At 36.6% G+C, this 13803-nt stretch overlaps 1 protein-coding gene across 2 annotated transcripts; it reads right to left on the bottom strand.

Annotated features, from left to right (window-relative positions):
• Positions 1-5106: 5106 nt before the first annotated feature.
• On the bottom strand, positions 5107-8012 carry LOC143450227 (atlastin-3-like). Of its 2 annotated transcripts, none has more exons than XM_076950686.1 (7): positions 7882-8012; positions 7520-7713; positions 7321-7455; positions 5870-6022; positions 5726-5785; positions 5411-5651; positions 5107-5312 (listed from the first exon to the last, which is right to left on the bottom strand). In XM_076950686.1, exons 1-7 carry the CDS (start codon positions 7940-7942, stop codon positions 5107-5109), a joined length of 1050 nt encoding a protein of 349 aa, XP_076806801.1. In that variant the 5' UTR covers positions 7943-8012. The 2 variants fall into 2 exon arrangements, with proteins under 2 accessions (XP_076806801.1, XP_076806800.1); XM_076950685.1 differs by having other exon boundaries at positions 5107-5318.
• Positions 8013-13803: the final 5791 nt, after the last annotated feature.

Raw genomic sequence — 13803 nt, forward strand, 5'->3', positions numbered from 1 at the left:
CTTTTACACAAATAGTACCGAGCACCGAATAACTTTTTTAAAATGGTACCGATTTCGTCGGTACATTTTTTGCCAAGTACCGTTACCAACGCCCGCCTCTGGCAATCCCGCGTGTTAAATTAATTTACAATGCACCAAGGCTGGCAGTAACTTTGCATTGTAAATTAAGATGACAACAAGTACCGTTTCATGTTAACGATTAAACTTTACATGGATAAAAAATACCTGGTACCCATTTTGATATTATTGGAAGCCTATTTCTTGGTTGTTAATACTTACGTAGGCCTAGCCTACTATTTTGATACACTCACGATCAAAATTTTTATCGGACTTCTGCGAATATTGAGCTGACCTCTAACTGAACTTCTGTTGATAGTAGCCCTAATTCAAGGTGTATGTGCATTTTATGTTATAGAAACAGTAGGTTAAGTTAAATTAATTACCACCCACGTTTAATGAAATTTTTTGCTTAAACACGTCAAATGTTGTAAAAACCCTTTTAAAACAACTTTTTGTGAAACATCAGTGAGTTATCAACCTATCGCTGATGAGGCTTCGTCCACAATAAGGAAACTCATAATAAACTTTCGAGTTATTTCTGATTTCAATTCACTTTGGAATAACTGCGTCGCGGTTAAAATCCGCGTTGAGCATAAATTGACAGGGGTGGAATCTGACCGTTAGTGAATTATGTACCGATAGGAATTGAGAGCTTACGGGGCCCAAATTACTTCATGGCCCGAGCCCACATTGCATTCTACAGGACCCTTTATGGGCGCTTGCCTAGGTCCTACCTAGGCCGCTGTATAGCTCTAAAAATCAAAGGTAGTTTTGGTTTGTTTACTTGCCCTTGTATGATTAAGCTGTTTTAATCAACGACCTCTATGTAGAATTTTTGCTGAGTATATTTACCAATAAACACGATGACAAATATAATCTAATAAAAGCTGATGCTAAGCATTGTAAATTCCCAGAGTATTTTTACACACAGGACAAGTGTGAGTAGTTTTATAACTGTGATTAAATAATAAAGGAATCCAGAAGAAAATTGGCACTACAAAACAAAGGAGAGCGATCAGTGACCAAGAATACTCATTGAGTCTTCTTTTCGTTTTGCTGACAACCGTTTGATGACACGTTGAACAGGTGATTTGTGTGGGGTCGTGTCCAAGGACAGGAGTTTGAATAACAATCTGCTGCTGACCAACCGGGTCTTGGGTGATGACCTGCGCCACAGCTGGTTGAGGATCGGATGTTGCAAAACTGGTTTCCACGTTCGGAGTTGTCTCACACAGGTCATGAAATGGTCACGATCTGCTCTTTCCGTCCATGTTGTAAAATTTTTATTTAGTTGACAACAGTTTTGTGTCGTTTGAGCTTGGATATATTCTGTGCAGTTCAGACCACAGCTGATTCACGTCCAGTTCCCTTCTCTTTTTGCTCTCACTTCCACGCAGTTGAGCCAGAGAACAGTTACCAAACTACTAATAAATATCGCACACACCGCTATAACGTGGGCGTAGTATCATAATTATAAATAAATAAGTACACACACAGTTTTCGATGCGGATTTCAGATCGGTTAAATTGACGACAAATACTTCAGGTTTTCAAAATTACTTGATCATATTTGTACATACTTGATCATGGTGTTCTGCTTTTTAAGTTTTGTGAAATACTTTTATTTTTCTCTTGCACTACCAACATTGAAAAGCACTGAATACGTGTAGCTTAAGTTGGAAGATTTTATATAACTTGGATTCGACTAAATGATCTCAAAAATACCCTGGTGCGAAAATGTACACTATAGAGCTGACTGACCTCGTGAGTCGTGACATCTGTTTCAACCACGCGTTATGATGGCTAGGGAAGGCTGCATTGACGCACACATAGCTGAATATACTATATTTTTCTATAACGGTATAACGGTATAAAAATCTTCTACTGTGATATAATTACAAGTGTTTGGATTTTAACCATTTTGAGAATGTGACATCCAAACCTCCGCTTAAGTATTTACTAAAAATATAGTTAACAATTGTGAAGTAATCTTCTTTTTCAAAAGACCACAAACGCAATATTTGTGATACGCACGTTTCGCAATATTGAATTACAAACAATAAATATTTTTGTTGTTAAAACAAAAGGCTCTTTTATAAGCCCCCACTTTAGCCGCAGTTGTTTTGGCAACAAATGCGACGATTGTCCGCTATTTGTGAGAGTTTGGCATTTGTTGGCTTTGTTTAAGTGATAGCTTATAGTTTGTTAAACATTTTAATTGGAATGTTCCTGCGAAAACACTGATACGTTGCGCTACAGAAGATTGTTCTATTTCTATGTGCAGCCGAGTTTGTTTCACATGTACAAGGCAACTTTCAATCCAAGTTCTTTTGTTTGTTGCTGAATTTTTTTTTGTTCTGCATTCAGCAATTTTAATATCAGCTATATTGTTGGTCTTTTTGTTTACTTCTACATTTCGCTGAGACAGGTATTAGGCCTATGCGCAGATATTTGCTTTCTTTTCACGAAGCTTCCCATCCACTTATCATATGTACCCAGCAGTAGATCCATTTATCCTATGCACCCAGTAGTAGATTGTTATGTTTTTGGCGTAAGCATTTTTTAGTTTAATTTCGTTTTGTTTAAGTCGACATCTTTGACCTTTAATAAATTACTTAAAATACTCGATTTGACTCGAGTCGGTCTTGGCTTAATAAATGTCTAAACAAAGAAGCAAATTTATTTTGTGCTTAGTACGATCGAATTTGTGTCTCTGTAATTTAAGTAAAACTTCAAAAATAAATTTTAAATGACGTAGTTCTGAGGACGACGATGACAATGAATACGAGGCCAGAGCGCACTGTGAGCAAGGCTCCAACCTACCGCGAGGAAGATGAAGAAGTGCAAACGATTGTTGTTGACGTCATATGTTGGAGTGAAACGTATACGGCGAAGCAGAAGAAGCATGAACCCATCATTGAAAACGTTGACAAGGCAAAACGCGACATCCATCGAGAAGCCAAAGAGTAAAGAGCAGCTTGTACCTGTCACCAGTGGGCACCAAAGCCCCAGCAACAACTGATGACCGCCATCGCCGAAGATGGACTGACAGATAACAGAACACGAAGATAACAAAAACTCGACTTCTTCGCACATTTGCAGATGAAAATATAGATTTTAAACAACACAAGGCCACTTGCTATGCTTTGGGCCCATGCGGGTCGAAAACGCAACTCGATTCTTCACAAGGTTGTTGATGCGCTTGGAGCGACAATTTAATTAAACTAACTTGAAAATTACAGACATAATTTTAATAAACTATTGATATTGATGTCCGGTATAACTTTTCAGAAAAAGTCAGAAAATTTAACCTTTTTGTAACTCGAAATAATTTTACAAGAGATATTATTCACTGATTGCGTATTGCATTGATACACCCTATAATTGGTATAGAGTTAACTACAGGAATAAATCTTAATAAAAATGGCGAACAATTTTCAGCGAACTGTAATGCAGCAAACAAGTGCTGCAATACAAGTAAACTGTGAACAAAGGATGCCCAGCAATAATATGACGCTGCAAGTCCGGGCATTTCAATATTTACGACAAGCTATCAGATTTACAAGCCTAAAGGCTATAGCAACAAGCAGTAATTACCCACAAATTTGAATTGAACCGAACGCTATAGCAAAACGTCCAGGTGAAGCTGTTGTTTGATCTATTTTGATATTGTGTTAATAATTGACTGTTTGCCACAAAAATAAAACTTTTAAAACGAGCTCAAACAATTTAAATTTTATGGCAAAATGCTATAAATAAAGAAGTAAGGCTCCGCCTAAAAAGTAAATATTTTTTGCAGTTGCAGACTATATTGTTTAAAACATAAAACTTGTAATAAGACAGCGTTTGAAATTTACGGTGGTATTTGCTGTTCCCGTAAAACTTGAAAGCTTTGCGTTTGGGCTACAGGTATCATATCACTGCTATACTGATAACATCAAAATCACTTATTAATTTCAAACTGTACATTATTAGACAAATCATTAAATTAAAAAAAGTGTTTCTACAAATGAAATGCTAAAAATGTCCAACCTTGAGATAACGTCGTAAATATTGATAATAAGCATTCAGTTACTGTTACTGTAGAGCAGTAGTCTTCAACCTTTTTGTAAAATTATCCCCTTTTCGGAGTTTTGGGTCAAAATTGACCCTATGGTTATTTTTGTAAGAATGTATTTGCTTCTTGCAATATACAAAATGCTCTGAAATTATCACAACAAGAAAGAATAATCAGAAACAAAGCAAGTATGACCTTATGCAATAATAGCGCGATAAATAACAGATGCATAATCATAAAACCAACAACTTGGAAGACAATGGAAACAGCGTCTTGCACCACCTTAAGAAATAAAGTCGTGCCCAACTTTAAAAATTGCCACAATTGCCCCTTTGATGGACGATATCGCCTCCGTTGAATAACGCTGCTGTAGATCATTCGGCACGCTGTTTATTCAGTGTGGACTCAAATTTCTTCTAGATTAGTGAATATTAAAAAAAGATGAATGCTTTGTTTATAATTTGCTTTTATTTCTCATTGTTTTTATAAAATATTTATGATTTACTTCTAAAGATAATTTTTTGCTTTTATGAAATTATTTCAGGCTATAGCTGTTAAAATTTTATTTATATGTCACCAAATTCCACGTTATTTCACTTGTGTGTTTTGCGATTGGTTCGCCGACAATTCCTTTGTAATTAGCAGACGAACGTACGCAGACTATTTGTTTACCACTGCATGTCAGTCTAGTATCAAATCTGGCTGGAATCAGGACCCTGGAAAATCGCCACCGAAATGTTGTTGAAAGTTTATTCCAACTGGCTGTTGATCAAAGTCACCTATTCCTTCAAATGTCGCTTAGCTCCTTGTAAGCTGTCAAGACTTCGTTTCCGGCATCCATGGAGGAGCAACACTCAGTTCCCAATGATTTGATTTAATTTTTCACACAGTGGTTAAGACCACCCCCTGGAGGGTGAGAGAGGTCACAGTCTGTCTTCAGACCATGAAAAGGTGGTCTGAAGACAGATTGTGAAATATAATACGTGAAATTTAGTATTTGATCTGTGTATTTACCTTCAATGTTAATGAAACATTAAAGATTTCTTTCGTCCTTAATAGATTGAAGAGTTTTGTTGACAAATTCAAGATTTCATCGCCTTTGATTATTCTGCCACCAACTTCTTTCGGCTCTGTGCATTCATCAAGAAGTATATGGAAAAAAATACGCAGATGTTCTTTGAAGTCGCCTGACATGTCTGAAACTAACAACAGTTTTTCAAAAATGGCAACCAGATGTACGGTACAAAATATTACAATTTCATTTGTGCAAATTGTAATTGCTTTAAAACCAAACCTTTAACTTGAGTGGTGTTTTGGCGATGACGTTTGTCCTTATTATCGACAATTGCACCAGGGTATGGAAGTAGAGTGCATTCCACTTGACGAAAAACTTTAGAAATCTTGTCTCGTATCGCTATCAGGTCTTCATCAGTAACTTTTTTGTTTTGAAGTTCTTCTTCCATGTATTTTCTTCCACCTTCTACTCCACATTGAAACTCGTCATCAGTCCAGTCTCGAACAAGTAGCATTAGTGACTACAAATGCCATATAGTACAACATTAATTAATTATCAAAAAAAATATATTTTGGTTATATAATTTAGCACTACCTGAAATATCTGTCCGCTTTCAGTTTTAGTACCAGCCCTTTCAGTATATGAAGTGAATGCCTAAAAAATTAGATTAACCAGTAACTCTAACATTTTAAATACATTTTTGCACTAATGACGCCAGTATTGAATAATTATGTATACAGCTAAAGATTCCAGCTTCTGTTCATTTATTTCATCCTTCATGTTATAGATCTGAACGGAGCTTAGTAAAGTGCTGAAGGCAAAAATGTCTGAATCGTTTTGTTTCCCAGTGCTACTATATGCTCCTTCAGTATCGAATAAGATGACTGCCACCTGCAAAAATACAACGTATTGGGTTACTTGAATTTTTTGTTTTTCAATGAATCATTGCTTAAGCTAAGGTTGTTGGTATGGTACGATATTCTTTATCCTTGGACTGAGGAAAGTCTTTGCAGAACTTAACCCGGCAATGATTCCTCGCTCGGTCAAACACCAGTCACCAAGCTAGCCTTAGTGCAAATTCAAGTGCATTGTCACTCATTTTTTTATTTTGGTTTGTTGATTTTTTTATAGTATTGCCCTAATTTAAAACTTTTCACCAGGTCCACTGAACAGGAGCCATGTGTCATTAATGCCTTGGCCAAGAGCATAACAATAACGCCCCTGGGTATCAAACATGGAACACGAGCCGCATTTTTGCAAGGCCAGCTCTTGGACCACTCAGCAACAAGATTAAGGTACACTGATATTGTATTAGTGATACAGAGGTCCTAGCATGTAATGAAAGCAACTAACAACAGTGATGAATGTGAAGAACCAAGTTCACAAGACTGTTAATCGGAATCTCAAGCATTTTTTGCAGATTTACCACTAGCGCTTAGCTTGATTAAAACGATCTAACTGCCAAGCTTGTTCGTAGCTACCAACTAATCATAAACTGAATTCAGTTGGTACAAGTGGTCCACTTAATTTTTCACCATTGGCCATGAGGAACGACAAGTATGCTGCTAACCTTGTCGTAGAGTGGTAAGACAATATGTTAACAAACAATTAATGGATGAATGTGAGAGTATGACAAAGCACTGTAAGGTGCAAACTACATTGTGACCTTAGTGATGCTACAATGGTGGAAGGTTTGCACAGCAACCAAACATATTTGGTGCGGCACCGTAAGCTCACATATTAAACATACAATGATCATGCTTCGTTAGTTAAGTTGACTACAACCAAACATGCTCATTAATGATAAGGAAATTTTATGAAAAAAAAGTTGATAAACTTTAAAGCTGAGCAACCGCTCTTTAAAATGAGCGTTGTTTTTCGCTCATCAATAAAACACAGAGCACCCATGCTTCATGCTTTTGCTCTTCTGCTTAAAAAAGAACGCGATTGTTTTATCGCTCATGCTCCCAGTGTTTTTAGAAGTTGAAAAATATTTATTTACTACAGTATTATTAGTGGTTTAATTATATTACTACAGTATTATTTTATCATTGTGGGATTTCTTTACCACTTTGCTTTTCTGCTATCAATTTTTTCATTCAGTTCACGTATTATATTATTCAGTTATTAAGTTCAAATTGCCAAACTACTTAAACGACACTTTCTTATAAGCTGACTCAGTACCATACCTTGTGACCATTACTTTTTTGGATTAAGTAAGGTTTGCTCCAAAGCCATATGCCCTGGGTATGTGCTTTTCGTCCACTTTTCCATGAGAAATGTGTAGGAATGGGTGTATCAGGTTCATTCAACCATGCTTCTTGCTTTGAGTCATTATACAAAATGCTTAAGAGTATAGTTAAACCATGTAGGTACAGGTTTGCTTACCATATTTGACTCCAAGTACTTTATTAGTAAACTTAGCAAGAAGGATTTTCCTTCGCGTTTGGCCCCACAAATAGAAATGATCACAACTGGATTGTTCTTGACAGCTGGATGTTTAACCAAATTCATGAGAGTCACTTTATCCATTTCATATCCATTTTCGATTGGTTTCAGAAGTTGTAGTGCGCAACCTGGATCTGTGTCATATGCAAAGAAATAAGGATTGTTCGCTATTGTTTTAGTAAGTTGGTGTGAATATTTCAAACAGTTATTCAACTTGAGTTTTGCATATTGCAAACACATATACTTAAACTCGTCATTCTTGAACATTAATGCATTATTTAGTCACACTTACCAAAACTTACCAGAATTAGGCGCAACAAGTTTGAGAAGAGAAGAGAGCTTTTGTGCCAGGTAATCTGACATGTTACAGTTACAGTAAATTTTTTATTACAAAGTTTATTAGTCCAACTCATTAAGTTCAGGTTTAAAAGGCTTAGAGAAGTAAAGATGTGTTTACTAGGTTTGTTTTTCATTGTAATATCAGCACTGAACTTATCTACAAGTCATTTTTTAAAACAACTCATATTATGGATAAACTTTACAGTTTTTCTGATTAGTGCCCAACAACTTGCTAACTCTGACATGTTGCTTTTCATAAATTATAGCTCATTGTCTGCACTAAACGTCAGCAACCATTGTGCTCGTTAAACACAATTAGAATGCTCAATCAAGTGTTTTTGTTAGTATCACCATAATTTGCAATGTGCTACTAATTAAATGTTTGTTATTGCGCTGTTTAGCCATAGTTGCAAATCTTTACCTCAAAGGATGTCTGACTTGCCAACACAACCCACCACATTTGTATAAAGACGAGAATGATCTCATTTAATTTCATCATATTTTACCTGACATGTTGGAAATGTTTTACGTTATTTCATAATTGTCTCATATGCAATGACATTTTGAGTAATTTGCTGTCATGTTTATAACTGTGAAACTATGTGGAGAATAAATTAAGCTTCATAATGAACTACAGATATTTTGTGAGCAGCATTGGAAAGTTATAATCGGCTCTGCAACAGGGTGGTTAAAGCACTGGACCCGCAATAATGCCAACTTGATACCCTGTGACACAATCATTGTCATGCCCTTGAGCAAGGCATTAACCACACTTGCTTCTGTTTAGTGGATCAACAGAACAGTTCTAAAATAGGACAATAAGATAAAAAAACGAAAAAAATAAGTGTTTAATGAATTTGCACAAAGACTAGCTCGATAACCGAAGATCAAGCGATGAGGAATAAATGCTTGAATTAAGTTGTGCGAAGAGTTGGTCCAAGTATAAAGATTATCATACCATAAATTGTCTTTAAATATTAAATTCTTGTGCTAGATTCCCGGTTTTGTGTTAATAACAAGTGTAAGTATTTTATTTCAGAACTAATGTAATTGCAACAAAGATTACAAACACAGGACCAATACTGAATGTACATCAAGCAAATATGTCAAGTTATTTATCAGGAAACATGGCAAATAAAGATGAAGTAAGTGTACAGTGATTGGTTGTTTTAGTACCGCGGTACTGCCCACCTCTCGGTATAATAAAAACGAATGCACAAAGAATGACGTAAGATATAGATGGACGCAGTTTTGCCGGTATCATAACAATGACGTCAAACACAAGTGTTACATCGTAAATTGTCATTTTAATTTGCCAAATTTGATTTTCGCCTTATCGCGTATTTTTCGCTTGCTCGCGCTGCCATCGTAGAAAGATTCTTTGTTGAGTGTTCATTTGAACCAAAGGCTAAATCAAGCTGGTATTTTGTTTAATATCATAAAGTTTGTCAGTTAAGCTATAGCGACGTGGTAGTTACAGTGCATTGTATAATTTACAGCAGAGCTACTTAACTGACAAACCACGATCCGAATCCGGACCTTTCGAGAATTAAATTGAAGCAGGACCTCAAGCTAATAAGGATGAAATGAATATTAGCTTCCTGTAACGATGTGTTTTTCTTAATTCAATATGCGTTCACTGTTTGGATATTTATTCATGTAATTGAGAGCTTCACAGTATCAGTGCCAGTTTGCTGCACTTCCGTTGTTTTGAAAATGAGGTACAACTTCTATACAACTTTACCTTTGAACCTTTTCTTTTTTCTTATTACTTTATTTCTCGCCTCTTTTGGTGTATATGTTGTTCATTTTGGTGAGTTGTATTTCCTTGTGTTTCTATGCTTTTGCTTGCACGCAAGTTTTATGTGCTTGGGCCTAAGGCAGTCACTCTGATTACGTTCTTCCCCCTTGGCTGATTAGATCGGGGTGCCGCATGCTAAAATGGGAAGGGTGGCTGACTTTGATATGATGATTCTGAATGTGGCCGGCTGGGTAACGGACGTTTTTTTTATTTGTAGCATCTGAATCTGAACGAGTATTCTAGTAGACATCCCAGCGCGCAGTAAATTTTGTACTCGTTGTTCCCGTTTTACAAAATGGTGGGATTGACCGTGCGAGTCATTGCAGTAGTGGCTGAAGAAAGCCCGGTTGTTGCAGCAGCCGTTACCTCGATAAGAACCTGACAGTGTACTACAGACCTACCCGCTACATTGCTATATTATGCACTTTTGTGTGCTTTACTTTTTGAAAAAAGTACCGAATCTCTGTACCAAATTACTTTTTTCAAGAAATTTCAGTCGGTTCCGGTACTCGGTACTTTTCACGTGATTATTTCAACATTCTAAAAAGTATGTTTCCAAAAATACATGTCAAGTAATCCTTTACAATAATTTTAGCATCTGTTGATCTTCTTTAATCTAGCAATGTCAATTATAATTGCAAGCGATTAACGTCACATATGTTTTGACCTGCAGTAACCTTTACAAGGGTCATGACTGCGGCAAACATTGCGTTTGCAACAGCATCTTTTACACAAATAGTACCGAGCACCGAATAACTTTTTTAAAATGGTACCGATTTCGTCGGTACATTTTTTGCCAAGTACCGTTACCAACGCCCGCCTCTGGCAATCCCGCGTGTTAAATTAATTTACAATGCACCAAGGCTGGCAGTAACTTTGCATTGTAAATTAAGATGACAACAAGTACCGTTTCATGTTAACGATTAAACTTTACATGGATAAAAAATACCTGGTACCCATTTTGATATTATTGGAAGCCTATTTCTTGGTTGTTAATACTTACGTAGGCCTAGCCTACTATTTTGATACACTCACGATCAAAATTTTTATCGGACTTCTGCGAATATTGAGCTGACCTCTAACTGAACTTCTGTTGATAGTAGCCCTAATTCAAGGTGTATGTGCATTTTATGTTATAGAAACAGTAGGTTAAGTTAAATTAATTACCACCCACGTTTAATGAAATTTTTTGCTTAAACACGTCAAATGTTGTAAAAACCCTTTTAAAACAACTTTTTGTGAAACATCAGTGAGTTATCAACCTATCGCTGATGAGGCTTCGTCCACAATAAGGAAACTCATAATAAACTTTCGAGTTATTTCTGATTTCAATTCACTTTGGAATAACTGCGTCGCGGTTAAAATCCGCGTTGAGCATAAATTGACAGGGGTGGAATCTGACCGTTAGTGAATTATGTACCGATAGGAATTGAGAGCTTACGGGGCCCAAATTACTTCATGGCCCGAGCCCACATTGCATTCTACAGGACCCTTTATGGGCGCTTGCCTAGGTCCTACCTAGGCCGCTGTATAGCTCTAAAAATCAAAGGTAGTTTTGGTTTGTTTACTTGCCCTTGTATGATTAAGCTGTTTTAATCAACGACCTCTATGTAGAATTTTTGCTGAGTATATTTACCAATAAACACGATGACAAATATAATCTAATAAAAGCTGATGCTAAGCATTGTAAATTCCCAGAGTATTTTTACACACAGGACAAGTGTGAGTAGTTTTATAACTGTGATTAAATAATAAAGGAATCCAGAAGAAAATTGGCACTACAAAACAAAGGAGAGCGATCAGTGACCAAGAATACTCATTGAGTCTTCTTTTCGTTTTGCTGACAACCGTTTGATGACACGTTGAACAGGTGATTTGTGTGGGGTCGTGTCCAAGGACAGGAGTTTGAATAACAATCTGCTGCTGACCAACCGGGTCTTGGGTGATGACCTGCGCCACAGCTGGTTGAGGATCGGATGTTGCAAAACTGGTTTCCACGTTCGGAGTTGTCTCACACAGGTCATGAAATGGTCACGATCTGCTCTTTCCGTCCATGTTGTAAAATTTTTATTTAGTTGACAACAGTTTTGTGTCGTTTGAGCTTGGATATATTCTGTGCAGTTCAGACCACAGCTGATTCACGTCCAGTTCCCTTCTCTTTTTGCTCTCACTTCCACGCAGTTGAGCCAGAGAACAGTTACCAAACTACTAATAAATATCGCACACACCGCTATAACGTGGGCGTAGTATCATAATTATAAATAAATAAGTACACACACAGTTTTCGATGCGGATTTCAGATCGGTTAAATTGACGACAAATACTTCAGGTTTTCAAAATTACTTGATCATATTTGTACATACTTGATCATGGTGTTCTGCTTTTTAAGTTTTGTGAAATACTTTTATTTTTCTCTTGCACTACCAACATTGAAAAGCACTGAATACGTGTAGCTTAAGTTGGAAGATTTTATATAACTTGGATTCGACTAAATGATCTCAAAAATACCCTGGTGCGAAAATGTACACTATAGAGCTGACTGACCTCGTGAGTCGTGACATCTGTTTCAACCACGCGTTATGATGGCTAGGGAAGGCTGCATTGACGCACACATAGCTGAATATACTATATTTTTCTATAACGGTATAACGGTATAAAAATCTTCTACTGTGATATAATTACAAGTGTTTGGATTTTAACCATTTTGAGAATGTGACATCCAAACCTCCGCTTAAGTATTTACTAAAAATATAGTTAACAATTGTGAAGTAATCTTCTTTTTCAAAAGACCACAAACGCAATATTTGTGATACGCACGTTTCGCAATATTGAATTACAAACAATAAATATTTTTGTTGTTAAAACAAAAGGCTCTTTTATAAGCCCCCACTTTAGCCGCAGTTGTTTTGGCAACAAATGCGACGATTGTCCGCTATTTGTGAGAGTTTGGCATTTGTTGGCTTTGTTTAAGTGATAGCTTATAGTTTGTTAAACATTTTAATTGGAATGTTCCTGCGAAAACACTGATACGTTGCGCTACAGAAGATTGTTCTATTTCTATGTGCAGCCGAGTTTGTTTCACATGTACAAGGCAACTTTCAATCCAAGTTCTTTTGTTTGTTGCTGAATTTTTTTTTGTTCTGCATTCAGCAATTTTAATATCAGCTATATTGTTGGTCTTTTTGTTTACTTCTACATTTCGCTGAGACAGGTATTAGGCCTATGCGCAGATATTTGCTTTCTTTTCACGAAGCTTCCCATCCACTTATCATATGTACCCAGCAGTAGATCCATTTATCCTATGCACCCAGTAGTAGATTGTTATGTTTTTGGCGTAAGCATTTTTTAGTTTAATTTCGTTTTGTTTAAGTCGACATCTTTGACCTTTAATAAATTACTTAAAATACTCGATTTGACTCGAGTCGGTCTTGGCTTAATAAATGTCTAAACAAAGAAGCAAATTTATTTTGTGCTTAGTACGATCGAATTTGTGTCTCTGTAATTTAAGTAAAACTTCAAAAATAAATTTTAAATGACGTAGTTCTGAGGACGACGATGACAATGAATACGAGGCCAGAGCGCACTGTGAGCAAGGCTCCAACCTACCGCGAGGAAGATGAAGAAGTGCAAACGATTGTTGTTGACGTCATATGTTGGAGTGAAACGTATACGGCGAAGCAGAAGAAGCATGAACCCATCATTGAAAACGTTGACAAGGCAAAACGCGACATCCATCGAGAAGCCAAAGAGTAAAGAGCAGCTTGTACCTGTCACCAGTGGGCACCAAAGCCCCAGCAACAACTGATGACCGCCATCGCCGAAGATGGACTGACAGATAACAGAACACGAAGATAACAAAAACTCGACTTCTTCGCACATTTGCAGATGAAAATATAGATTTTAAACAACACAAGGCCACTTGCTATGCTTTGGGCCCATGCGGGTCGAAAACGCAACTCGATTCTTCACAAGGTTGTTGATGCGCTTGGAGCGACAATTTAATTAAACTAACTTGAAAATTACAGACATAATTTTAATAAACTATTGATATTGATGTCCGGTATAACTTTTCAGAAAAAGTCAG

The sequence above is a fragment of the Clavelina lepadiformis genome, chromosome 3, assembly GCF_947623445.1.
Source record: "Clavelina lepadiformis chromosome 3, kaClaLepa1.1, whole genome shotgun sequence".
Taxonomy (NCBI): domain Eukaryota; kingdom Metazoa; phylum Chordata; class Ascidiacea; order Aplousobranchia; family Clavelinidae; genus Clavelina; species Clavelina lepadiformis.

Excerpts from the sequence above, each read along its gene's own strand:
- LOC143450227 (XM_076950685.1), bottom strand. The coding sequence starts at position 7,942 with ATGTCAGATTACCTGGCACAAAAGCTCTCTTCTCTTCTCAAACTTGTT. Across the intron at positions 7,714-7,881 it reads ACTTGTTGCGCCTAATTCTG|ATCCAGGTTGCGCACTACAA; the intron begins GTAAGTTTTGGT and ends CATATGACACAG. Across the intron at positions 5,652-5,725 it reads AAAGCGGACAGATATTTCAG|TCACTAATGCTACTTGTTCG; the intron begins GTAGTGCTAAAT and ends TGGCATTTGTAG.